The sequence below is a fragment of the Bos taurus genome, chromosome 1, assembly GCF_002263795.3.
Source record: "Bos taurus isolate L1 Dominette 01449 registration number 42190680 breed Hereford chromosome 1, ARS-UCD2.0, whole genome shotgun sequence".
Taxonomy (NCBI): domain Eukaryota; kingdom Metazoa; phylum Chordata; class Mammalia; order Artiodactyla; family Bovidae; genus Bos; species Bos taurus.
Window position 1 is genome coordinate 148,657,704 of NC_037328.1, and position 26,212 is coordinate 148,683,915.

The 26,212-nt window shown below is 48.1% G+C and overlaps 1 protein-coding gene across 1 annotated transcript; it reads left to right on the forward strand.

The window, feature by feature from the left end:
• Nucleotides 1-613: 613 nt before the first annotated feature.
• On the forward strand, nt 614-26,212 carry CHAF1B (chromatin assembly factor 1 subunit B; the record flags this gene model as incomplete). The annotated part of the gene is given in 13 exon segments (NM_001098014.1): nt 614-791; nt 1,686-1,818; nt 2,526-2,643; nt 3,649-3,752; nt 7,959-8,055; nt 9,864-9,948; nt 11,251-11,344; nt 19,024-19,093; nt 19,195-19,319; nt 22,743-22,890; nt 23,645-24,076; nt 24,663-24,757; nt 25,635-26,212. Coding segments are annotated over 13 exon segments (1,728 nt in total). The 3' UTR covers nt 25,736-26,212.

A 26,212-nucleotide genomic window follows, 5' to 3' on the forward strand; every position in this document is an offset into this window, starting at 1 on the left:
GCTTTCCAGGCCGGGCCTGGGTGAGGGGTGAGGGTGGCGAGCGGCCCTCGCCGAGGGCCAGCCGCAAGGACCCGGGAGAGCTTCGGAGAAGCGCGCGTGTGCGCGGCTGGCCCCCGGCCCGGCCTCAGTGCCCCCGGCGGCCTCCTCTCAGCCAGGTCTCAGGTCCGGTTCCGGCTGCCCCCTCGTCCCCGGCCTCGGTCGGCTCGCCGAGCAGCCCTTCCCCCGCGGCCCCGGCCCTCCCTCACCCCCGGTACCCGTCGCCCCGGGGCGCCCACCCCCTGATCCCTGGGTTCGCCCCCCTCTCAGCTTGGCCTGGCCCGGCCCGGGCCTTGCTTTCCCCTCCCTGGGTGTCCGTCCCTCGTTGCTTTTCCGGACGTTCCCGGAGAATAAACTGAAAACAACCGAGGACTCCGCGAACCACTTAAGGAGGAGCTGCGAGGGTTGCGTCAGAGGGCCGCACTGACATCCTCTCCCAGGGCAGTGTCTTTAATGGTAGGCAGGGCTCCTGGCTCAGGCTTGAGCGTTCAGTGCCTAGTCCTCGGCTCGAAGATTCATCTCATCACTAACCATTTGCAGCTCTCTCTCCTCCGTCTTTGGAGAACCAACGGGGGCACTCCCCACCACCCCCTGAGGAACTGTGTTTCGCTCCTTGAAGACCCCGGAGGATGAAAGTCATCACTTGCGAAATCGCCTGGCACAACAAGGAGCCGGTGTACAGCCTGGATTTCCAGTATGGAGCCGCCGGGAGGATCCACCGGCTGGCCTCCGCTGGGGTGGACACGGCTGTCAGGGTAAGTGGGGCACGGGGAATGGGAAGGGCCCAGGAAGCAACGTTGAAGTGGCGTTCTCCACTCTTGTGTTTTTATAATGACTGTTAAACGCAGGGCTTCCCAGGTGGCCGGCTCGGCGGTAAAGAATCTGCCAATGCAGGAGACGCAGGTTCGATCTCTGAGTCTGGAAGATCCCTCTGGAGGAGGGAATGCAGCCCACTGCAGTATTTTTTTCCCCTGGGAAATCCCATGGACACAGGAGTCTGGGGTTGCAAAGAGTCGGACAGGACTGAGCATGCACACTGCAGGCAATCATCACAAATTATTGTACTAAGTTACCTAGCCCAGGGGCTTCCCAGGTGGCACTAGCGGTAAAGAATTCGCTTGCTAAAGGCAGGAGGTGCCAGTTGGATCCCTGGGTGGGGAAGATCTCCTGGAAGAGGAAATGGCAAATCCACTCCAGTATTTTGGCCTGGAGAATCCTATGGACAGAGGAACCTGGTGGACTACAGTCCATGGGGGTCTCAAAGAGTCGGACACAACTGAGCAACAAAGTGTATGTATATGTGTGTCCAGCCCAGATGGATAATTTGTCAGGACCTTGAGTCAACAGTGAGGCAATAGAGAGCAACTTTCTTCTAGGGTCCTGTTACATAGACTGATGTCACTGGATGTGGTGATGTTATTATTTCAGAACCCTGAGGCCAGTTTCCTCTAGGGGAAGAGTTTGCACAAGGAGGAGGTGGGAGGCAGTGGCACAGGAGGTTTATGTTTCAGATAGGAGTTACTTCCTCTTACGTTTCGAAACAGAAACTAAATTTTCTTTCTGAAAATCAGTACAGGGTTGTTTTAGTAGGTGCAGTATGAAGCCTGCTCACTACATGTTTCTCTGAATGAGTGTTTTTGTATCAACAGGTCTGGAAGGTAGAAAAAGGACCAGATGGAAAGGCCATCGTTGAATTTTTGTCCAATCTTGCTCGCCATACCAAAGCGGTCAATGTCGTACGTTTTTCTCCAAATGGGGAAATTTTAGCATCAGGAGGGGATGGTGAGTATTTTACTTTGAATCTTTAGAAACCAGATACACACATGTCTCATAGTCAATACTGAGATTTGAGCTAGATATACTTTCTCATTTCAGAGGTTGCTTGACCCTCTGAATCTGTCATTTAGATAATTTAGGGGAGTTACGGGGATATGTTATGGGGAGTATTTCATTCTTTTTTTATAGCTCAGTAATATTCCATTGGATTTATGTACCACATCTTCTTTATCCATTCTTCTGTTGATGGACATTTAGGTTGCTTCCATGTCCTCGCTATTGTAAACAGGGCTGCAGTGAACAGTTTCTGTACTTTTGTATACGTTTGAAAATTCCCATTATAGAGGGAATTCCCTGGTGGTCCAGTGGTTAGGACCCTGTGCTTCCACTGCTGGGGGCCCTGGTTCCATTGCTGGTCAGGAAACTAAGATCCCATAAGCCACCCAGTATGCACCCCCCCAAAAAAACCCCAAAATTTCCATTATAGAGCTTAAAATATCTGATACTGAAAAAAACAATTTAAGAACACGGTAAATTAGTAGAAAGTTTTGTTCAGAAGGGAAACTTGCTGTTCCTGCCCGAATTCTTAGAGGTAAATCCTCATGGCCATAGTGTCTGTAGATATTGTAGATATTGTTTAATGTCCTAAAAATCCAGAAGTGAAGAGGCCACACAGGAAAGCATGACTTGCGTTTAATCGACTCACTCTGCAGATGCTGTCATTCTGCTCTGGAAGGTGAATGATAACAAGGAGCCGGAACAGGTTGCTTTTCAGGACGAGGATGAGGCTCAGCTGAACAAGGAGAACTGGACTGTCGTAAAAACCCTGAGGTAACCTTGGGAGGGACCTGCGGAGGGGTTAGCTTTGGGACCTGAATGCATTCAGCTGATAGGCATTTAGACTTTCATATCTCACTTAAAACTTTTACTTGTGCAAGACAGTAATGCAGGCATAGTTTAAAACAGCAGCCCCCCAATATTTTTGGCACCAGGGACAGGTTTTGTGGAAGACAGTTTTTCCACAGACTAGGGGTGAGGGGTGATTTCAGGCTGATTCAAGTGCATTACATTTTTTGTGCACTTTATTTCTGTTATTATTATGACATTATAATATATAATGAAATAATTATACAGTTGTCACTTGCTGCTCAGTGATAGAGTTTGCATATGAGTCTGCAGGCAGTTGATTCTTCATGGTCTCCTGCAGTCCTCCTCCCCAAGCCACTCCCCAGAGCTCACATCATGGCCTGAGCTCCACCTCGGATCATCAGGCATTAAATTCTCACAAGGAGCCTACCACCTGGGTACCTCTCAAGCACCATCAGGGCTCGAGGCCCTGTGAGAATCCAGAGCCACCTCTGACCTGAGAGGAGGCGGGGCTCAGGCAGTAATACGATCGCCAGGGAGTGGCTGGAAATACGCAGGAAGCTTCACTCGGCTCCTCCTGCCTCCTCAGGCCTCCTCCTAGCCTCCTGCCGGCCAGCTTAGTTCCTAACAGGCCACGGGCTGGTACCAGTCCAGGGGTTGGGGACCCCTGGCTTAAAAAGATAAAAATATGGATTAAAATGGATTTTCCATTAAAAGCCATTAAAATAGGTTTTCCTAGTTTCTCTTATAAAATTTTCTTTAGTAAACTTGAATCAATTTTAAAGATACAAGTATCCTTGAAGGTAGTAGTTTATAGCTACAGCTAATATAGCTATGTAGCTCTAGTGGGAATTCTACAATCCCATTGCATGGGCCTTGAGTTTGCCTTTAAATTTTTGACATTTGTTTTTTTTCCTCTCCTCAAGACAAGAATTGCTTTTTCTTTTCTTTTTCCTCTTTGGATTCTAGGGGCCACTTAGAAGACGTGTATGATATTTGCTGGGCAACTGACGGGAATTTAATGGCTTCTGCCTCTGTGGACAACACGGCCATCATGTGGGACGTTAGTAAAGGTAGCTGATGTGTTTTTGCTATTGTTGGGGGAAAAGTGCAAGTGTTAGTCGTTCAGTCATGTCCGATTCTCTGCAACCCCGTGTACTACAGCCTGCCAGACTCCTCTACCCATGGAATTTCCCAGGCAAGAGTACTGAAGTGGGTTGCCATTTCCTCCTCCAGGGGATCTTCCTGACCTAGGGTTGGAACCAGGTCTTCTGCATTGCAGGCAGGGTCTTTGCTGTCTGAGCCACCAGGAAAGCCCATTATTAGGGGAGCAATATTCCAAGTGGCTGAAAAGCCGAACCATGAAACGCTTCAGAAGAGTTTCTTTAGCGAACTGAAACAGAAGTTTAGCTGGACAGCTTAGGGATTATCCCCGTATGCCAGGGATGCAGTCGGAATGTATGAGGTTTAGCAGTGGTGTTATGAGTCATGAGTTGCTGATGCCAAAGCAAGGTAGACACCGAACGCCTGGGGGTGCAGACATGACGAGGGAGCAGGTGGGGAGGGACAGGGCTGATCCCGGCCTTCACGGACCTGAGGATCTTGGAAGGTTATCAGGTCATCATCATCAGTGGGGCATTGCCTGCTCGATGTAGTGGTAGCTGTGATCAGGTTTCCCTTGTAGCTCAGCTGGTAAAGAATTCACCTGCAATGTGGGAGACCTGGGTTTGATCCCTGGGTTGGGAAGACCCCCTGGAGAAGGGAAAGGCTACCCACCCCAGTATTCAGGCCTGGAAAATACCATGGACTGTATAGTCTTTGGGGTCACAAAGACTCGGACACGACTGAGTGACTTTCACTTCACTTCATGGGCAGGTTTACATTTCAGGACATCAAATAAAGCAAAGGATACCTCGCTGCTTTGAAAGAACCTGTTTTGGAGGGGTGTGGGAGGAGGTGGGAGGTAAACATGTGAGAAGTTAACTACAATTTGAAAGTAGCAGTGGTGGCCAGTGCCTAACCACTTTTCCCCGCCGCAGTCCTGCAGTCAAGCTTGGTGTTTTCTCCCAAACCTCTTCCTCTCCTCTCCTTTATCTGGTCATTCTCCACCAGCCCAGATACCCAGGTCAGGGGTCAGGCTGTGGCTGTTGGCATCCTCTGCAGTCTCAGTGCTGCATCCGCCCAGTTTCCGTCCACGCTGTAAAAGCCTCTCTTGTGTTAATAGTTCCGTGCTGTCCACTGAAGCAGCTTCTCTTGCCTCCTCTGTGTCACACACACTCTTTCTAATCAGTCCGCGACATTTCTGCCGAGGGGAGGACCAGCGTGACCAGCATCCTCATCTTCTTTTTCCCAAACCTTGATATTTTGGTGTCTGCGGACACTCCATCCAGCACCTCTGAAACCAGCTGTAATGACCTTGAACACTGCCAGCACTCTGGGCACTCTTGCAGGTGCTGGAAAATACCCAAATATGATGGTCAAGTTCTAGCAGGTTGTGAATAAGTACGCAAACGTCCATCCAATGTCAGGAAGTGATAGCGCCCTGAGGGGGTCAGAGAGTGGTCGGGTGATCAAGAAGGCTTCTCTGAACACGTGGAGTTTGAAAAGAAACTGGAATGAAGTTGGGGAGTGAGCTGTGTGCATTGTTCGGGGAACGGTGTTCCCGCGTGTGGGAACAGCAAGTGCGGAGGCCCTGTGGCTGGAACGGCTTGTTGTGTCCAGGCAACAGGAAATTGAGGGTGTGCAGGAGCAGGAGGGGGAAGGAGGACCTGAGGCTGGAGGGTGGTGGTGGGCCCGGCCACCCGGGTCAGGTCTCAGGTTATCCTAGGTGTGATCGTGAGCTGCCAAAGGGCTTTGAGCAATAGAGCAACCTGATTTTACTTATTAGCACGTGGCATGCTGATCCTGGGACAACAGAGAAGAGGGCAGGGGGAGGAACAGTTTTTAAGGAGTGTGGAAATAGAGACTTTATTGTAAGCCTTTGTTTTAAACGTGTAACATGGGCAAGGTTATTCAAAGTCAGTAAGTTTTTGTATTTGTGGATTTGCACGTGCTGTGATTCTATCTACTGCCCATCACCTTCAGTTCAGTTCGGTCGCTCAGTCCTGTCCTACTCTTTGTGACCCCACAGACTGCAGCAGGCCGGGCCTCCCTGTCCATCACCAACTCCCAGTTTACTCAAACTCATGTCCATTGAGCCAGTGAGGCCATCCAACCATCTCATCCTCTGTCATCCCCTTCTCCCGCCTTCAACCCTTACCAGCATCAGGGTCTTTTCAAATGAGTCAGTTCTTTGCATCAGGTGCCAAAGTATTGGCGTTTCAGCTTCTGCATCAGTCCTTCCAATGAATATTCAGGACTGATCTCCTTTAGGATGGACTGGTTGGATCTCCTTACAGTCCAAGGGACTCTCAAGAGTCTTCTCCAACACCACAGCTCAAAAGCATCAATTCTTTGGCTCTTAGCTTTATTTACAGTCCAACTCTCACATCCATACATGACCACTGGAAAAACCATAGCTTTGACTAGATGGACCTTTGTTGGCAAAGTAATGTCTCTGCTTTTTAATATGCTGTCTAGGTTTGTCATAACTTTTCTTCCAAGGAGCAAGTGTCTTTTAATTTCATGGCTGCAGTCACCATCTGCAGTGATTTTGACTCCAGAGCTGAAAAATGCCCACTTGGTCCGCACTTGTCTTGTCTGCTGTCCGCTGTCCCAGAGCTGGGCATCTGTCTCTGAAGGCCTGTCCTCTGACAGCTCTGATAGGGACACCTCAGGCCAGGCGGCCTGCCCCCCACATCAGCACATCTGCGGCTGGTCCCTCAGCACCTCCACTTCTTGCTCGTCTCCTTCCAGGAGCCCCGCAGTCCACTGAGCCCTCTGCTTCCTGGTCTGTCGGCCCCTCCGGCCTCTTGTATTCTCCCTGTCCAGCTTGTTTCCCAAGGGGATCATGTACGAACACAGACTGTCTTCGTCCACCTGCCCCACCAAGACAAACCCCAGCCCAGGATCGGCTGTGGTCCTGGTCCCGGGCTGAGCACAGCTGGTCACAGACCCACACGCTGCACCCCGAGCCCCTGCAAATGCGTCCCCAGCAGCCTCCGGGGGCGGGTGGGTGGTCCCAAGGTCCCTGCCCCTTTTGCTTGTGAGGTCCAGTCCCACCCCTGTTTCCTCAATAGCCTCCCCCACAAACCTCCGAAGATCTCCTGAAACTACTTCTTCACCCCCAGCCACCTTAATCTCAGCAGACTCCCAGAGAAGAGCCTCATGAAGGGGAGGGGGACGGACAGTTACTCTGACATCTGTGGTGTGCACACGAAGGTCCCTGGCGACCTTGAGGCCTGCGGTTTTAGGGGGCAGTGGTGGGTGTGGGGAGCGGGTGCCCCTGGCAGAAGATTGAGTAAGTGAGAGGCGAGGAAATCGCCAGAGTGAGTGGCCAGGTGTAGAGTGCTCCCCCCAAAAGAGGGTTTTGTTTCTCAAAGACTGGCCAAGGCTTCCTAACCCCCTCCTCGGTTCTTCCAGGTTGTCTTTGTGTGCGACTGGTTTTATCCTCCACGTTTCTCCCCCAAAGCCCTTTCCCATCCTGGCCCGCCTTGCTTTGGGGCAGACCCTTGGCTCTCACCCAGTCTCCTGTCCCCTTCCTACTAGTGACACTTCCTGTGTGTGCTCTCTTCAACCCTCAGCTTCATCCTTGACATGCAGGTCACTTCCCAGCTCAGCGTTGCGCCGAGCCGCACTGTGAGCCCCCAGAACCTTTCTCTCGCACATGAGGGTGTTGCACACACCAGCGGTCTCAGCTGCCTGTCATTTCCCCGAATGCCAAGCTGGCTTTCACCCCGTGGGTTTGCTCAGAATGCTGCCTTCTCTCCCCGCTGGCCCCGCATGTCCTGCCTTACCTGGAGACCTGAACTCTGAGCTCACGCCTTCACTCTTGCCCCCTGCTTTCTTGCGGCTGCCCCTCGTCCTCCCCATGGTGTCTGTGTGTGCCCTGTGGTGGTCTGTTCCCCCCTCCCACTGACCCTGCCACTCGTATTCTTTCTCTCCAGCTTGCTCTCCAAGGGGATTGTGTGTGCATAGCTGCCACCGGGAGCTCTGAGCTCCCTGGGAGCGGGCACCACGTGAAGTTATCTTTGACCCCAGAGCCTGACGTGGGATTTGGTACAGAGGCTCAATCGCCCGGTGCTGAATGATGGAACAGCAAAGGAATAATACTTAAATTGTGGTTTATACCATTTGTGCATTAGCGGGTTTTAGTAATGTGTTGTATGCTTTATCCATAGGCCAGAAGATCTCAATTTTTAATGAACATAAAAGTTACGTACAAGGAGTAACCTGGGATCCTTTGGGTCAATATGTTGCTACCCTGAGCTGTGACAGGTAAGTTAGTATTTGATGAGTTGTCCTCATCTCTGTTAGCTTTAAATTTTCTTCAGAGGTATTTTTATTACAGCTTAACCAATATAAACCACAATCTAGCTTTGATTCTTTTGTTCCTGATTTCATAGAAAGCGTTTTATTTTACTGTTATTCTTAAAACAGAGTAAGAAATTGGAAACTGATTAGGACAAAAGCCTTACACAAAGTTAGTACTTAAGTCTTTATTGAATGGGTGAGTGAATGCAGAAATGGCTCTGAGTTAAATCTGAACTTTTTTAAAGAAAAAGTCTTTTATAAATATGACTTAGGAAAGAAGAGATACCTAGTGGTAAGGTTGGATATTTATTTCATTTTTTTGATTAGTGTTTACTGCTACAGTGATTTTAACAACTCCGTTTAAATTAATTTGAAAAGAAGATATTTTGTCTTGTTTTCCTCCTTGTTTCAAAGAGGTCCTGTTGCTGTATTTACTGGTGTAATTAAATACAGTAATTTAATTGTGTTCTTGGAACAAAGAATTTTTAAAAAGCCAGGAGGATTTCCCTGGTGGTCCAGTAGTTAAGACTCTGTGCTCCCACTGCAGGGGACCTGGGTTCAATTCCTGGTCAGGGAACTAGATCCTACAGCTGCAACAAGGCCTGGTGTGGCCAAATTAAAAACAACAACAACAACAGAGGCACCAGTCATTGCTCACCAGTCATAACAGTCCTTTTTCACGTCTCTTCAGCTTTGCTTCTCAGATTTATAATGGTCCTGCTCTAGCCATTTGCAGATTTGTTTTAGATTGAAAATTATCACCAGAAAAAAAGTACATAATGACATTTTTAATATAGAGCATATAGAGCCAAATTATACTAAAGTCTTTTGTTAGGTTTATTACTGCCATAATTGAGAAGTGCCTCCCCTGGTGACTCCAATGGTTAAGAATCTGCCTGCAGTACAGGAAACCCAGGTTCAATCTCTGGGTCGGGAAGATCCCCTGGGGTAGGAAATGGCAACCCACTCCAATGTTCTTGCCTGCAGAATTCCATGGACAAAGGAGCCTGGTGGGCTACAGTCCATGGGGTCTCAGAATCAAGACACAACTGAGTGATTAAGCACATACAGCTAATTTTAAGTATAACAAACTGGATTTCAGATAACCCTGGAATGAAAACACTAAGGAAGAATTAGTGTTTATCTTTTGAAGAATCTCCTGTAACATTTCAGATGTCATTTATTTTCTGGTATATGTGGGGGAATTCTTTGGCTTTGCCCCAGTGACATGTGGGATCTTAGTTCCCCAACCGGGGATTGAACCCATGCCCTCTGCAGTGGAAGGGCTGAGTTATAACCACTGGACTGCCAGGGTAATCCCCTGGTGTATGTGTTTTATTCAACACTCAGGAGTGAAACAGTCTGATTGGCTTGGGGAATAATATATTACCAACAACCAGTTTACCTGCTAGTGTTTTCCTTACTCTTGCAAATCCCTGAGGCCAAGACCCTTCCACACAAAATCAACTTCACAACAGTCGTGCAGATGGCCATTGGGCCACACGTCCAAGACCTGAAGTTCATCTCCCTTGACAAGTTGAAACATTCCATAAAAAAGTGAAATTACAGCGTATATCCCCCCTTCATTAGCAGTAGCCTTTCAATTGTTAATATTTGCCCGAGTCATTCAGTTAAGTGTGAAAGTCTTTGGTCAGTGGTTTTGCAGGCCGCAAGTTGTTGAAGCAGTCTTTAGTTCTGGTACTAGATTGTTTCTATGGGAAACGTAATTCACTTACTAGAAGAGATAGGTCAGACTTGTCTTCTTTGTTTAGGATCCTGAGGGTGTACAGCACGCAGAAGAAACGTGTGGCTTTTAACGTCTCAAAGATGCTGTCTGGAGTGGGGGCCGAAGGAGAGGTACAGGATTGACATTCATCCCACCTGTGCTTAAGTTGGGACCCAGGAAGCCGTGAGCACCTCTGTATCCTGCGGCTAAGCCCCTGGCGGCCAGGCCCCCACACCTGAACTGCAGTGTGACTTCCTCTCAGACTGCCGAGTCTCAGTGTGGGGGTGCTGGGCTGACCTGAGTGGGAGTGGGGACCTCTGGGGGCCAGGGGAAGAGTAGGTGGTGAAGCTCAGTGGTTTCCAGTCCTGCATGAGCTATGGAGTCACCTGGGCAGCATGTAAAAGTACAGGTGCCTGGGCCTCACCCCCAGAGATGCGTTTCATGTGGCTGGAGGCAGCCAGGGCCCCAGGTCTGAGGTGCAGTGAGGGCCAGGAACCACTGACCAGGAGCATCCCAGCCCTAGGCAACAGGAAGGCAGGTGGGTCCAGCACCTTCCAGGCAGGTAGAGGGGCAACGCGGGCCACTGGGCTGGTACCCAGGAATGGGAAGTGTTCTGATCTTTGGGAAGAAGCGGCAAATAAAGGTAGCACCCTGGTCCTTGAGATGTCAGATGACGGAGTACTAAGGCAGACAAGGAGCTGAAAGGGAGCGAGCTGGTTACTGGAGCAGAGGAGGGATAACTGCAAAGCAGTCCTGGGCAGCAGGTTAATAAGGCAGAGTGAGCTGCGGGCTGGGCTGGGTCTGGAGGGTTAAAAGCTTAGTGTTTGTAAAGTGTTAGGTGCATGGCAGCAAAAACTGTTCCACATAGGTGTTCAAGCAGTGTTGTCTGGGAAGATGATGGGGTTCCTGTTTTCTTTTTAAAAAGGGTTCATTCAGTGGGAGATTCTAAATATATACACACAGATAACAAACAAAAGGGCTCCTAGTTACCTTCCTGCCTTTTCCCAGTCTCATTTCCCAGGCAAAGCACTGTTCACAGCATGGTGTGTTCTTACAGAGGTATATCATTTAATAATTGTTAAACCACACAAACACGTAGACCCACTTCGGTATTCTTGCCTGGGGAATCCCAGGGACAGAAGAGCCCGGCAGGTCGCAGAGTCAGACACAACTGAACAAATTTACACTTTCACTTTCAAACACGTAGATACACACACACATGCACACGGCTTTCCTTACCAACAGTGGGAGATGAGTTCAAGACTGATGGCCTTTGCAGTCCTGTGTGATTATTTGAGTTGTAATGTGTTTCAATTTCATACTTATTATTATGTCAGTAATAGATGACAATATGTAGTGAAGAGATAGGAATTGGTAAGCCTTTATTGTGAATGTGAAGATTCGGGATAACATGTAAACTTCATGTGCTGCAGGCGAGAAGTTACCGGATGTTCCACGACGACAGCATGAAGTCGTTCTTCCGAAGACTGAGTTTCACTCCTGATGGATCTTTGCTCCTCACGCCAGGTGTGTTTCACGAAGCTTTGGATTTGAGGGCAGGAGGGCAGCAGTGCTGGGGTCTGTGCTCCTCATTCTGGGCTGCTTTTTGCAGCTCAGGGAATTCTGATGAAAGCACTGATCCCAACTTGTCCACACACTGAACTCTGTTAAGTCGCTTCAGTTGTATCTGACTCTTTGCAACCCCATGTAGCCCGCCAGACCCCTCTGTCCACAGGATTCTCCAGAAAAGAATACTGGAGTGGGTTGCCATGCCCTCCAAGGGGTCTTCCCGACCCAGGGATTGAACCCACGTCTCTTAGGTCTCCTCCATTGGCAGATGGGTTCTTTACCACTAGCGCCACCTGGGAAGCCCTTCCAAAACCTCCAGGGAGCTTCCAAAAGTCCTGGTACTTGGGTCCCACCCCGCTAGAGATTGTATTTTAACTGGTTTGGAGGGTGTGATCTGGGTTTTGGAATTTCAAAAAGATCCCCAGTGGTATTAACACACAGACAATTTGGGAGCCACTAGACTAGAGTGATAAATGCATTCTCTTAGATAAATTCAATTAAAAAAATTTTTTTAACAAATTCCTTTTCCCTAGACATGTATACCGAGGTCATAGTTCTAAAACTAATGAGAAAGTGCCCTTATCGTGTTTATTCTGAGTAATGAAGCATCCTATTGTGACAGGGTCTAGACACAGACATGTCAGGTCGGAATAACTTGTGGCAGTGTAGTGGTCAAGTCTGACAGGTCAGCAGAATCAGTGAGGACATGTCAGGCTCGTTGCCTGCAGGAGGGCAAGAGGGTGAGCCTAGCAGAATCAGCCAGGACAGTGCTATGGCCAGTGTGGTCTCAGAGACCAACCCCTGCGCTCCACTGCTCAGGTACCATCCTGTGTGTGATTCAGTGATGTGAACCCCGGGCTCAGCCAAACGGGAAGGCGTGGGTCAGGTTTGCCATTACGTGTTCCAGCCAGGCTGGGTGGGGGCCCCAGGAGTGTGTGAATCACACAGACGTGTGGATCAGACTGTAAAAGGACAACAGAGAACATGTGGGAATGACATTGGCTTGGGGGTGGTCCCAGGACCAAGAGTAAATAGTTGCTTAAGTATATTAAAAGTTACTTACTAAACTCAGTATCAAATCCTTTTTCTAAAGGGCAGCTCTAAAGACATTTTCAGTTCAAATCGGATACCAGATGGGTTTCTACTGTCACTGTTAACGATTCTCAGTGGTGTTAATAAATGCAGGAAATGCAATGACAGAGATTGGAAAAGAAGAGAGAAAATGTTGTGATAGGATTATGTTTCTAGAAAATCCAAGAGATTAAAAAAATACTATTGGGATAAAAAAAGAATTTGATAAAGTGGCTAAATATTGTAAAAATACATAAATTCTGTATCTGCTACACTAGAATAAGTACTTAGAAATGTGAAAAGGACAGTTGTTCCATTCATAATAGTGCAAAGTCCAGAAGACATGGGACTACATAGGAAAAAATTTAATAAGGCACAGAGCCTTGATGAAGAAGACTAGAAAGTCTTATTGATGGTTATAAAACAAGTTCTGAACAAATAGATATTTCGTGTTCTAAAAATTAACATACTCATTGTTTTCCATTTAGGATCCCATTTAAGGTTTTTTTGGTTGTTTCTTTTGGTTTTCTGTTTTAATTGGATGACATCTCAGATTTGTTTAGTTGAGTAAATGCAAAGAATAATGCAACCAGCTTCCCATGTGGCTCAGTGGTAAAGAATCCACCTGCAATGCAGGAGATGCAGGTTCAATCCTGGGAGTCCTCATCCAGGGAGTCCGGAAGATCCCCTGGAGAAGGAAATGGTAACCCACTCCAGTATTCTTGCCTGGAAAATTCCATGCACAGAGGAGCCTGGCAGGTTACAGTCTATGGGGTCACAAAGAGTCAAACATGACTGAGCGACTGAGAATGTAGCACATATGAAAGAAGAATAACACTTGAGCAGCATCTCCTTGTCTGAATGTCAGAGATTTTATAGTGCAAAAAAAGATGTGCTTTTCATCATAGGGGACTAGAATGCAGAAGTAGGAAGTCAAGAGACACCTGGGGACAGGCAAGTTTGATCTTGGGATACCAAATGAAGCAGGACAAAGGCTAACGGACTTTTGCCAAGAGAACACACTGGTCATAGCAAACACTGTCTTTCCAGCAACACAAGAAAAGACTATAAACGTGCATCACCAGATGGTTAATACTGAAATCAGATTGATTATATTCTTTGCAGCTGAAGATGGAGATGCTCTATACAGTCAGCAAAAACAAGACCAGGAGCTGACTGTCGCTCAGATCACGAACTCCTTATTGCCAAAGTCAGACTTAAAATGAAAAAAGTAGGGAAAACCACTGGGCCATTCAGGTATGACCTAAATCCCAGCCCTTACAATTATACAGTGGAAGTAAGAAATAGATTCAAGGGATTAGATATGATAGAGTGCCTGAAGAACTATGGATGGAGGTTCGTAACATTGTACAAGAGGTGGTGATCAAAACCATCCTCAAGAAAAAGAAATGCAAAAAGGCAAAATGGTTGTCTGAGGAGGACTTACAAGTAGTTGAGAAAAGAAGAGAAGCGAAAGGCAAAGGAGAAAAGGAAAGATATATCTATTTGAATGCTGAAAGATATACGCATCTGAAGAGTTCCAAAGAATAGCAAGGAGAGATAAGAAAGCCTTCCTCAGTGAACAATGCAAAGAATTAGAGAAAACAATAGAATGGGGAAAACTAGAGATCTTTTCAAGAAAATTAGAGATACCAAGGAAGCATTTCACACAAACAAGGGTACAATAGACAGAAATGGTATGGACGTAACAGAAGCAGAAGATATTAAGAAGAAGTGGCAAGAATACACAGAAGAACCATACAAAAAAGATCTTCACGACCCAGATAACCACAATGATGTGATCACTCACCTAGAGCCAGACATCCTGGAATGTGAAGTCAAGTGGGCCTTAGGAAGCATCCCTACAAACAAAGCTAGTGGAGGTGATGGAATTCCAGTTGAGCTGTTTCAAATCCTAAAAGATGATGCTGTGAAAGTGCTGCATTCAATATGCCAGCAAATTTGGAAAACTCAGCAGTGGCCACAGGACTGGAAAAGGTCAGTTTTCATTCCAATCCCAAAGGAAGATAATGCCAAAGAATATTCAGACTGCCATACAGTTGCACTCATCTCACACGCTAGTAAAGTAATGCTCAAAATTATCCAAGCTAGGCTTCAACAATACGTGAAACAAGAAATTCCAGATGTTCAAGTTGGATTTAGAAAAGGCAGAGGAACCAGAGATCAAATTGCCAACATCCATTGGATCATAGAAAAGGCAAAAGGATTCCAGAAAAACATCTGCTTCACTGACTACGCCAAAGCCTTTGACTGTATGGATCACAACAAACTGGAATATTCTTAAAGAGATGGGAATACCAGACCACCTTACCTGCCTCCTACGAAACCTGTTATGCAGGTCAAGAAGCAACAGTTAGAACCAGACAGAGAACAATGGACTGGTTTCCAAATTGGGAAAGGAGTACGTCAAGGCTGTATATTGTCACCTTGCTTATTTCACTTATATGCAGAGTACATCATGTGAAATGCCGGGCTGGATGAAGTTCAAGCTGGAATCAAGATTGCGAGGAGAAATATCAATAACCTCAGATACGCAGATCACACCACCCTTATGGCAGAAAGCCAAGAGAAACTAAAGAGCCTCTTGATGAAGGTGAAAGACAAGAATGAGAAAGCTGGCTTAAAACTCAACATTTAAAAAATGAAGATCATGGCATCCGATTCCATCACTTCATGGCAAATAGTTGGGGAAATAATGGAAACAGTGACAGACTTCATTTTTCTGGGCTCCAAAATCACTGTGAATGATCACTGCAGCTAGGAAATTAAAAGACACTTACTCCTTGGATGAAAAGCTATGACCAACCTAGACAGCACGTTAAAAAGCAGAGAGATTATTTTGCTGGCAAAGATCTGTCTAGTCAAAGCTATGGTTTTTTCCAGTAGTCACATGGATGTGAGAGTTGGACCATAAAGAAAGCTGAATGCTTAAGAATTGATGCTTTTGAACTGTGGTGTTGGAGAAGACTCTTGAGAGTCCCTTGGACTGCAAGGAGATCAAACCAGTCAATCCTAAAGGAAATCAATCCTGGATATTCATTGGAAGGACTGATGCTGAAGTTCCAATACTTTGGCCACCTGATGCAGAGTCGACTCATTGGAAGAGACCCTGATCTTGGGAAAGATTGAAGGCAGGAGGAGAAGGGGATGATAGAGAATGAGATGGTTGGGTGGCATCACCAACTCAATGGACATGAGTTTGAGCAAACTCAGGGAGATATTGAAGAACAACAGCGAATTCTGGTGTGCTGCTGTCCGTGGGGTCACAAAGAGTTGGACAGAACTGAGTGACTGAACAACAATAACTGTTATCAAATCAGTATGGTATTGGTATGGGTGCTCAGTCACTTCAGTCATGTCCGACTCTGCCACCCTATGGACTAGCTCACCAGGCTCCTCTGTACCCGTATTGGTATAGGAATAAGCGTATAGATTAGTGGACCAGAGCAGAATCCAGAAATAGATCTTGGGACAAAAGGAAATTTAGTAGGTAACCTGAGGGTATTTCAGTGGGAAGAATGGGTTAGTGAGTGAAGAATGCTGGAATGTCTAGATGTATGGAAGAAAATGAAATTGGATTCCTAGCTTATGTATAAAAATAAATCTCAGGTGCACTCCGTACTTAAATATAAAAAGTGAAAATGTAAAACTCTTAGAAGAAAATCTAGAAGGCCTTTCTAGGACTGGGAAGGACCAAGCAAAAGACTGGAGACCCAGAAGCTCTTAAATGACAGACCTACTTGGCTGTAGAATGTAGATCTTGCCTATAGGCAAGAGATGCAGTAGACAATATCAGTAGTCATGATGGAGCTGGAAAATAATGTTCATGGAACAGGAAAGAAAATGCTAAATGATACCGTATGTGAGCGCTCTTCCAATTGGCAAGAAGAACAGAAAAACAAAGGGAAAAAATCTGGAAGAGAGAAATGAGAGCCAGATACAAAAGGCAGTTTGTAGAAAAGCAGATCTTCATGTGATATCAGCACACACAGGAGAATGTTCAGAAACCCAGCAACAGTCAAGGCAGTGCCGGTTACCTTGATATAAGTTAGGTATGGCTCTATTCATGTCACACTGAAAAACAGTGAAAATACCTATGGCTGAAGGGTGTGGGTGTGGCTATTGCTGGAGGGAGTGTGGATTATCAGAGCCTTTCTGGAAAGCAGTCTAATAACCGTTCAGTGCATCTGCTTTGCTGAGTCGTCTGAGATTCACTTCGTTAAGAAATGAAAACAGTTCATAGGGTATATGTCCAAGTGTGTTTATTGCAAACATGGTTTGTAGTTAAAAAAAAAAACAAAAAGCAGTACTCACTTAGAGAGGATGAATTACGGTATTTTCATACCAGTGCACAGCAGGCAGCTACTAACGAAAGGATCCATTGGTGCCATGCAGGTAATGAGCACAAGTGTGAATAACATCTCATTTTGTAAAACAGATTTTAAAAAGCCACTGTATAATATACCTGCAGTTGATTTATAACTGGTTGTGATGATTATGTGAGCATGGAGGAAATTAGCAGTGACCCAATGGTTTGTTAAGATGGATTATTTAGGGATGGAAGGATGGGTGAGCGGGAGAGGGTAGGGAGACACTGGGTCTGTCTGCTGCCCTCCCCTGGGGGTATGGAATGGTCATGTGGAAGACTGTGTGGTTGTATAGGTGTGTGGAAATGTTAGTATAAAACAGGGAGATGTTCCCAAGAGTAGCTGTGTGTGACTGGCATTCTCCAACAAGGTCTGACCTGGTTTTGAGTATAGCTTGAGGTGAGCTCTCAGATGTGGACTGCTCCCCAGGGCAAATGCAGCTTCTGCGGGGGCTGGAGATGTCAGCAGAGGGCTGGTCTCCTGGCAGCCTCAGGGCGCCATCAGGCAGATTGAAGAAACCCAAGTCTCAGTGCCGGGGACCAGCCCCGGCTGATCCAGGGTATTCAAAGGAGAGATGGCATAGGCGAAGATCAGGAAACAATTGCTTAATTAAACGTTAATTAAGGATATAAAGAGTAATAAAATGAGGATAGCTCAGTGAGGAAATTCAGTGGAGAAAAGAGGCTGAAATAAGGATAGCTCAGTGAGGAAATTCAGTGGAGAAAAGAGGCTGAATAATTCAGCCAGAAGGTAAGAGAAAGAACGACATGGTGAGACCAAGTTTCGGTGAACAAGGCCCGCACTTTATTTTCCAAAGTAGTTTTTATACCTTAAGTTATGCATAGAGGATAATGGGGGAAGGGGTAGAGTCATGCAGCAAGCCAGGCTTTCTTCCTGCAGATTTATCATATGCAAAAGCTTAGGTGATTTGCATCATCTTCTGGCCCGGAGGCCTGTTAACATTTTAAGACCCTTTCTTCAGAAAACTTATTTTTCTCTAAAGGTGATTGGTCAGGAGCCACCCTCCAAAAGCATTAGATAAAGTTGCATTCCTACAGAGCAGAGGTGTGGTGGGCTATAACATGAAAAAGAATTAACTCAAGGGTCCTAGGTTACAAACATTAAAGCTACTACTTACACCAATTATATTAATCACTACACTGCCAGGGACACAGCAGGTAAGGGATATGGAAACTTAGCAGCAAACATTGGCCCAACAAGTGAAAATCCCTTCACCAATACAATTTCTAATCAATCTTTTAACTACTCAAAGGAATCTGTATTTAGACAGTTTAGAACATCTCATGCCTCTCACAGTTGGGAGGCTCTGAACAATCACATGTGGCCGGAAAAACCTATTCAGGCAGGCTAGAGGATTTCCAAAGGAGTTTGTAGGTTAAACACTGTCACACCCAGGAATTATTAACTGGAGCTGTAAGCTAAGTCTTTTTTTCAGAGAGGTAGTGGGGCACAGCCCCTCGTAAAGTCAGAGGTGTAGGTGAAGGCACAAAGCAGAAAGTAGGCAGATTCTGGTTTTGAGGATATATGCTCGAGAATTTCCAGGGGGACTCCTGAAGCTCGATCCCGCCTTTGCGTATGCCGAGCCTCCTTCCTCATGACCTTTGTCATGGGCGGAGTTCCTCACACTGGCTCCCGGCAATGATAGAATTCCAGTTGAGCTATTCCAGATCCTGAAAGATGATGCTGTGGAAAGTGCTGCACTCAATATGCAATATGCAATATGCACTCAATATGCGATATGCCGGCTCCCGGCATCTCAGGCTTTGCGTGGCAGCTGGGGTCAGAATCGAGGGGGACAGCAAGCCGAGCGTCTGATCACAGCGCTTCACCACAGGGATTAGCTGGATTCCCAGGCAGAGGTCCGCTGAGGCCAGGGTCCCTGCTTTCTGTTCTTCCTGCCCAGGCCTGGTAGGGGCTCCCAGGTGGCTGAGCCCCTTGGGAGGTGACACTCAGGGGGGTGACAGGTGGCTAGAACCGCAGTAAGGGCTGAGCCCAGACAGGGACGAGATGTTTGCATTTATCCTCAGACATCAAACATTGTACAGGAAATAATCTTTCTGGGGAATCTTATATAAACCAGAACTGATGCTCTTGCGTCTCTGCTGGTGAACAGTCTGATAATAACACAGGCCTCACCTTCCTCTCCTGCTTCTTCAGCTGGGTGCGTGGAATCCGGTGAAAATGTGACAAACACGACTTACGTTTTCTCCAGGAAAAATCTTAAAAGGTAGGCAGTTAAAGAAATATATGAAACGTTTACCCATTCTTTTTTTTTTTGCTTTTGTTAAGTGACAGTGCCTTTTTGCAAAACCGCAATTCATCTTCCAGGCCCATCGCCCACCTTCCGTGTCCTGCGAAGGCGACGCTCGCTGTCCGCTGCTGCCCCGTCTACTTTGAGCTCAGGCCGGTGGCAGAAGCAGGTGTGTTAAGTGACCAGGGCAGGGAGGGAAGAGGTGAGTATGGGGGTTAGTTCCATTTGACCAATCTTAGGAGCAAAGATGGAGAAGGCAGTGGCACCCCACTCCAGTACTCTTGCCTGGAAAATCCCATGGACAGAGGAGCCTCATAGGCTGCAGTCCGTGAGGTCGCTAAGAGTCGGACACAAGTGAGCGACTTCACTTTGACTTTTCACTTTCATGCATTGGAGAAGGAAATGGCAACCCACTCCAGTGTTCTTGCCTGGAGAATCCCAGGGACAGGGGGGCCTGGTGGGCTGCCATCTATGGGGTCGCACAGAGTCGGACACAACTGAAGCGACTTAGCAGCAGCAGCAGCAGCAGCAGCAGGAGCAAAGATTGACGTTATCAAAATACGTGTCAGCCTACGCATTGTCTAGAATACACTCTTTTTCTTTTGCTACTAGCATCTGTAAAGGAATGAAAGTAGGAGCTTTGTCTCTCTGCTGCTTGGCTGACTGTCATTCATCATCAGTTCCCTGTGCAGGAAAACTGATACATGAACTGGATTTCTGTGTAACTGTTTTCCCTCCACTGGCTGCTTTTAAGATTTTTCTGTTTGTTGGTGGCTGTAAGTAGTCCTATCCCAGTGTGCCTGCCGCAGTTTTCTTTGTGTTTCCTGTGCTTGGGGTTCATTGACTGGCTTAGATCTACAAGTTTATAGTTTCCATCAAATTAGAGGAGCTTCTAAAAAGAATATATTTATTTATTTGGTTGTACCTGATCAGCGGCTTCCCTGGTGACTCAGATGGTAAAGCATCTGCCTGCAGTGCAGGAGACCTGGGTTTGATCCCTGGGTCGGGAAGATCCCCTGGGGAAGGAAATGGCAACCCACTCCAGTGTTCTTGCCTGGAGAATCCCATGGACGGAGGAGCCTGGTAGGCTACTGTCCATGGGGTTGCAAAGAGTCAGACACGACTGAGCAACTTCACCCAGTCTTAGCTGTGGGCACGGGATCTTCAGTTGCGGCACGAGGGAACTAGTTCCCTGACCAGGGATTGAATCCCAGGCCCCCGGTGTTGGGAACACAGAATCTTAGGCACTAGACCTCCAGGAAAGTCCCGGATGTGGGGAACTTCGCCAGTTACTTCTTCAGAGACTTTCTGCTATCATCCTCTCTCCCCTCTTCTTCAGGGACTCCAGCCACACATGTATCCCGCTGCTTGAAGCCACCCACGGCTCACTGATGCTCTGTTACTGGACTCCCCCACCTCCGCCCCCTGCCTGCCAGCGTTTTATTTTGGATAGTTTCTACAGCCGTGTTTTGAGTTCACGCACCTTTTCTTCTCTGTCACCTGCCCTTGGTGCCATCCAGTGTATTCCTGTGACAGTGTGGTTTTCATCTCCAGAGTTCAAGTTGGTTCTTCCTTATGCATATCTGCTTTCCTTTTGCTTCTAGAACACGTGGACTACAGTGTTTTTTGTTTTTTTTTTGGACTACAGTTTTTAAAACAACTCTTTTAATGGCTTTGTGTACAAAGGGTTGGTTTCGATTGACTTTTTTTCTCCTCATTATGGATATTTTTCTGCTTCTTGGCGTGCCTGATAATTTTTTATTAGACATTGTGGGGATTTTACCTTAGTGGATACAGGTGTATTTTCATTCTTTTTTTTTTCTTTCTAAATTTTGGCTGTGCTCCCTGGCTTCAGCATTTGTTGTCTGTAGCCTTTTAACAGTTGCCGCTCTGACCAGTGTGAGGTGGTAGTTTAGATTTGCATTTCTCTATTAATTAGCGACGTTGAGCAGCTTTTCATCTGGGCCATCTGGATGTCTTCTTTGCAGAAATGCCTATTCAGGTCTCCTGGCCGTTTCTGATAGGGTTGTTTTGTTGTTGTTGTTGAGTTGCATGAGCTGTTTGTGTATTTGGGAAATCAAGCCCTTGTCCGTAGCATCAGTTGCAGATACTTCCTGATTGTCTGTCTGATTGCTGGCCTCCTTAGGGATGGCTCTTTCTTTCCCATAGTTTTCTCACGTGTGTTTACTGCCAGCATCGGCTGAAGACTCTGGAGGCCCCCGCAGTTCTCTCTCTGCCCCGCCACCGCATGCTCCACCAGGCCTCTTGGCTCCCAGCTCGGGGCGTCTGCTGGGCGCCGCCTGGGTCTCCTCCACCTTTGCGGGGCCTGGAACCTACAGGCAGAAAGCGGGGGCAGTGGCGGGGCTCGGGTCTCTTGCTTCCCATCTCTGTGAGATTGCTGTCCTTCATGGGCTCGTGGACAGTGTCCCCCGGACCCTGGTTTCAGTGTTCTGCCAGGTATTTTAATTCTTTCAGGGGAAGGGTCAGTTGGTCCCTGTTACTCCAAGGCTAGATGCAGAAGCTATTTTCAACTTTCTAAACCTTTACATGAATGACTTTCCTGCTAGCTCAGCTGGTAAAAGAATCCGCTTGCAATGCAGGATATCTCGGTTTGATTCCTGGGTCGGAAAGATCTTCTGGAGAAGGGATAGGCCACCCACTCCAGTACTCCTGGGCTTCCCTGGTGGCTCAGCTGGTAAAGAATCCGCCTGCAATGCGGGAGACCTGAGTTCAATCCCTGGGTTGGGAAGATCCCCTGGAATAGGAAATGGGAACTCACTCCAGTATTCTTGCCTGGAGAATCCCCACGGACAGAGCAGTCTGGTGGGCTACAGTCCATGGGGTCGCAAAAAGTCGCCCATGACTGAGCAACTTAGCACAGCGCAGACAGCATGAAAACATCCCTTGATAAGGCGTTTCTATGTGACCCTGATTTTTCCTCGTCAGGTGCTGACCACAGGGTGACTTGCCTCATCCACACACCTTCCTTCCCTTCTTTTCAGGTCTCAGGTGCCTGTGAGTCTCAGATCAGAACATGGTGTCCTCATTGGTTCATGCATGGTTCTCCTTGATTCTTACATGTGTGTTAGTCGCTCAGTCACACCCAACTCTTTGTGACCCCATGGACTGTAGCCCACCGGGCTCCACTGTCCATGGGATTCTCCAGGCAAGAGTGCTGGAGTGGGGTGCCATTGTCCTCTCCAGATGTTGTTATCTTAGTCTGCTGCTGCTGCTAAGTCGCTTCAGTCGTGTCCGACTCTGTGACCCCATAGATAGCAGCCCACCAGGCTCCCCTGTCCCTGGGATTCTCCAGGCAAGAATACTGGAGTAGGTTGCCATTTCCTTCTCCAGGGGATCTTCCCAACCCAGAGATCAAAGCCTGGTCTCCCACACTGCAGGCAGATTCTTTACTATCTGAGCCACCTGGGAAGCCCTGGATTCTGATATTCATATATAAAATAAGACAAAAGTGAATTCTGTAAGGCATACAGCAAACTAGTCTTTTATGAAATTATGTCACTTATGTCCCCAGGGGCAGGGCTTTGTGGGGGAGGGGTGGAGATGTGTTTGATCTGAGAGCTTGGCTTGTTTGACCTTCTCTGCCCCTGTGTTCGCCCGTCACCAGAACCAGGCATGGAGCTGGTCAGCCTGCCGTACCGCCTGGTGTTCGCCGTCGCTTCCGAGGACTCGGTGCTTCTGTACGACACCCAGCAGCTGTTCCCGTTCGGTTACGTGTCCAACATCCATTACCACACCCTGAGTGATATTTCCTGGTGAGTGGACAGTGAGGACACGTACCCTCCCCTGGGGTAGCCCTGCAGTTGGCTTGGTTGGCTCTTATTTACCAGCTTTTTTTTTTTTGAAAAAAAGTATTAACAAGGAAAGCTGTGTCTCACTTGCTACAATACTGCTTCTGGTGGTCATCTCAGTGGGTGTTGATGCCACACGGATCGCCCTGTGGATTCTTCTCATTCTCATAAACCGAAGGGAAGACGCCTGGGCTCCCTGGTCGTCCAGGGACTTGCCAGGCCCCCGGGAGGAAGGAACCCCAGACACAGAGAGGGCCCCAGAAGTGGGCCTGTCCTGGGGGGTCGCCGCCCTGGCCTTCCTGCTTGGGGTTCTCAGCACCCCGGGCGCCTTCCTCCGTCTCCCCGCCCGCTGGGGCCCAGCCTGGGCCTGGCCGCCCCACACCCGGTTCTTGCTCTTTGTAACTCTTGATCTTCTTTTAGTCCTCTTCTGATCTTGGTGGGCGAGAGGAGGCCGTCTCACCTAGATTCCCTGGTGAAGTTCATGACGAGGCAGAGATGCTGGGGCCCTGAGAAGCTCGAGGCGGGTGGAGCGGGGGGTGGGGAAGGGGTCACACTAGCCCTTTCTCAGCCGGGCCCCCTCCCCACAACGACTCTTGTCTTCAAACAAAGCTGGGGACGGTGCTCGCACTTCCATTTTCCTGCCTGGTGATGAGCGCGCCCAGAGTGGCCAACAGCGTTCGGTAAACTTCCTCCCTTCTGCTTCTTTTTGGGAACGAAGGTCCAGCGATGGGGCCTTCCTGGCCATCTCTTCCACAGACGGTTATTGCTCCTTCGTGACGTTCGAGAAAGATGAGCTTGGAATCCCCCTGAAAGAGAAGCCGGTTCTGAGCCTGCGAACTCCCGATACAGCGAAGAAAACCAAGGGTCAGACCCCCTCTGGATCTTCGCCAGGACCCAGGCTTGGGGAAGGGACCCCCACCGGCAGAGTCCAGGACCCCAGCAGCCCTTCCACCACCCCTCCACAGGCGAAACAGTCTCAGGCCCCCCCGGCGGCCAAGGACACCCCCATGGCCGCTCTTGGTGCCAGAGGCTCCCCAGCAGGGCCTCCCAAGGAGAAGCCCCTGCAGCCCAGCGGTCAGAACGCCAAGGCCCAGCCGTCCCGGAGGGTCACCCTGAACACCCTGCAGGCCTGGAGCAAGCCCACATCCCGGTAAGCACGCAGACGCAGAAAGAACGCGTCCTTGCGGTTGGAAAAACAGCAAGAGCTGAAAGCCCCCCGCCTTGTACTGTGTGAGCTCCCACACGGCGGCCAGAGAAACGTTTCCTGATGTCCGAGGGGCCCTGTCCTTGCTCAGACCTCCGTCCACCTCACTTCTGGTGGTGGAGGGGAGTGGGACGGTGTTTGAAGTCTTTTTGATATTAAAGTCCCCCCTTAATTTCCTGTGAGCTTCTTGCAGTTAGAATTTTAAAAAAGTAACTGTTGAGAATTGAGACTGTGGATTTTTTTAAAAAGAACCATCCGTGTCTTAGAGCTTTCATACTGGAAGCCACATCCGATAGGCTTTATATGAAGCACCTAGCAGGGTGGTTAGTGTGTCATTGGAAGTTAACAAAGCATGGATTTTGAAGCTTTTAGATGACTGGTTGACTATTATTTATGTGACGATTTAACTGAGTACATGATCCTTATTTACTGAGTAAGGAGGCCTTGGTTTCCTTGTTTCCTCGGAAACTTGGTACCATATACGGTCAACCTCTGTGATGCTCACGACCTTTTACTTCTCTTTTTAATCCAGGAGAATAAACTTAATACCCTTAAAGACAGATTCTCCACTGAACTCCATATCAACCCCTTTAACTTCCAGCCCTTCCACAGAGGAAATTCAATCAGGTAAGTGACACTGTGGGCTTCCCTGGTGGCTCAGCTGGTAAAGAATCTGCCTGCAATGCGGGAGACCCAGGTTTGATCCCTGGGTCGGGAACATCCCTTGGAGAAGGGAATGGCCACCTACTCCAGTATTGTTGCCTGGAAAATCCCGTGGACAGAGGAGCCTGGTGGGCTGCAGTCCATGGGGTCACAAAGAGTCAGACACGACTGAGTGACTTAACACTTTCACTTTCAAGTGACACTGTTACTGGTCTAATATAATTAACGAGAATATTGTCTCTTTTGGAAATGAACACTGCGTGACTTTAAGTCACTTCTGAGAAAGAAGGATGCATCTTGGGACTTCCTGGTGGTCCAGTGGCTAAGACTCCACTCTCCCAGTGCATGGGGTCTGGGTTCAGTCCCTGGTTGGGGAACTAGATCCTGTGTGTCTCCACTGAGACCCCACACAGCCATATAAATAAAAATAAATAAAACCTGGCTTTAAAAAAGGATGCATCTTACCAGGCTTGTCGTTTAAACCTGAGGTGGGGAGATGGTGTAGAGCTGGTTCTCAGTTCAGCCCTGTTGGCGCTGTGGGTGTCAGTCCTCGCTGTGGGGCTGTCCTGTGGATGCAGGTGGCGTAGCAGCACCCCTGGGCACTCTCATCCCTTCCCCCTGCTGGTGACATTCTGCAGTGTCACCAGACTCTGCCCACTGTCCCTCGAGGGGCACAGCCACCCCTGGCTGCAAACCGCTGGGTCAGATCTCCCCCTCAGATCCACGAAGGACCAGGCCAGGCAGTCCAGTTCCTTTGTCTGGACACGAAATTTATCTCGTAAACTTCAGCTCTTAACTTAGAGACGTCTTCACTCACCTGCCAACCTTGTGTGTGTTTAAGCCTCAGAGACGCCTGCAGACCCTCAGGTCAGCCCCCTGGAGCTGAAGCGGCCCCGACTCGGTGAGCATGGAGAAGGACCCCGAGTCATGGACCCTCAATGATACCTGTCCTGTGCCTGAAGGCGGCTAGCTCTGGGGCACCCGGGTGCCAGGGAGGGGCGGGCCTGAAGGCAGCTGAGAGCAGCACCGTCCGTCGGAAATGGATTTCTGTAACGGAAGATACACGTGGACTGGTCTTCTCCAGAGATATGTCACCTCTTGTATTTAGGATACATTTTTCCCTCGGAGATGTGAACATCTTAATAGATTATATTCTCTTTTTCTTGAGTTTCTGAGATGGGAGCCCTGTATCATCTGTGGGGTCGCAAAGACTTGGATACGACTGAGCGCCTTTCACTTTCAGTGTTACCTGATGTGAAAATGAGTGACTCCTGCCTTGGAATATTTGTATGAAAACGCAGACAGTTGACGGTGGACTCTCCTCCAGCCGGAATTAGAGGAGACAGTACTTTGAGGTTTATTCCATTGGGTTTTAGTGTGTTGGATTATTTGATCAACTTAGCTTCTAAATAGTTGATT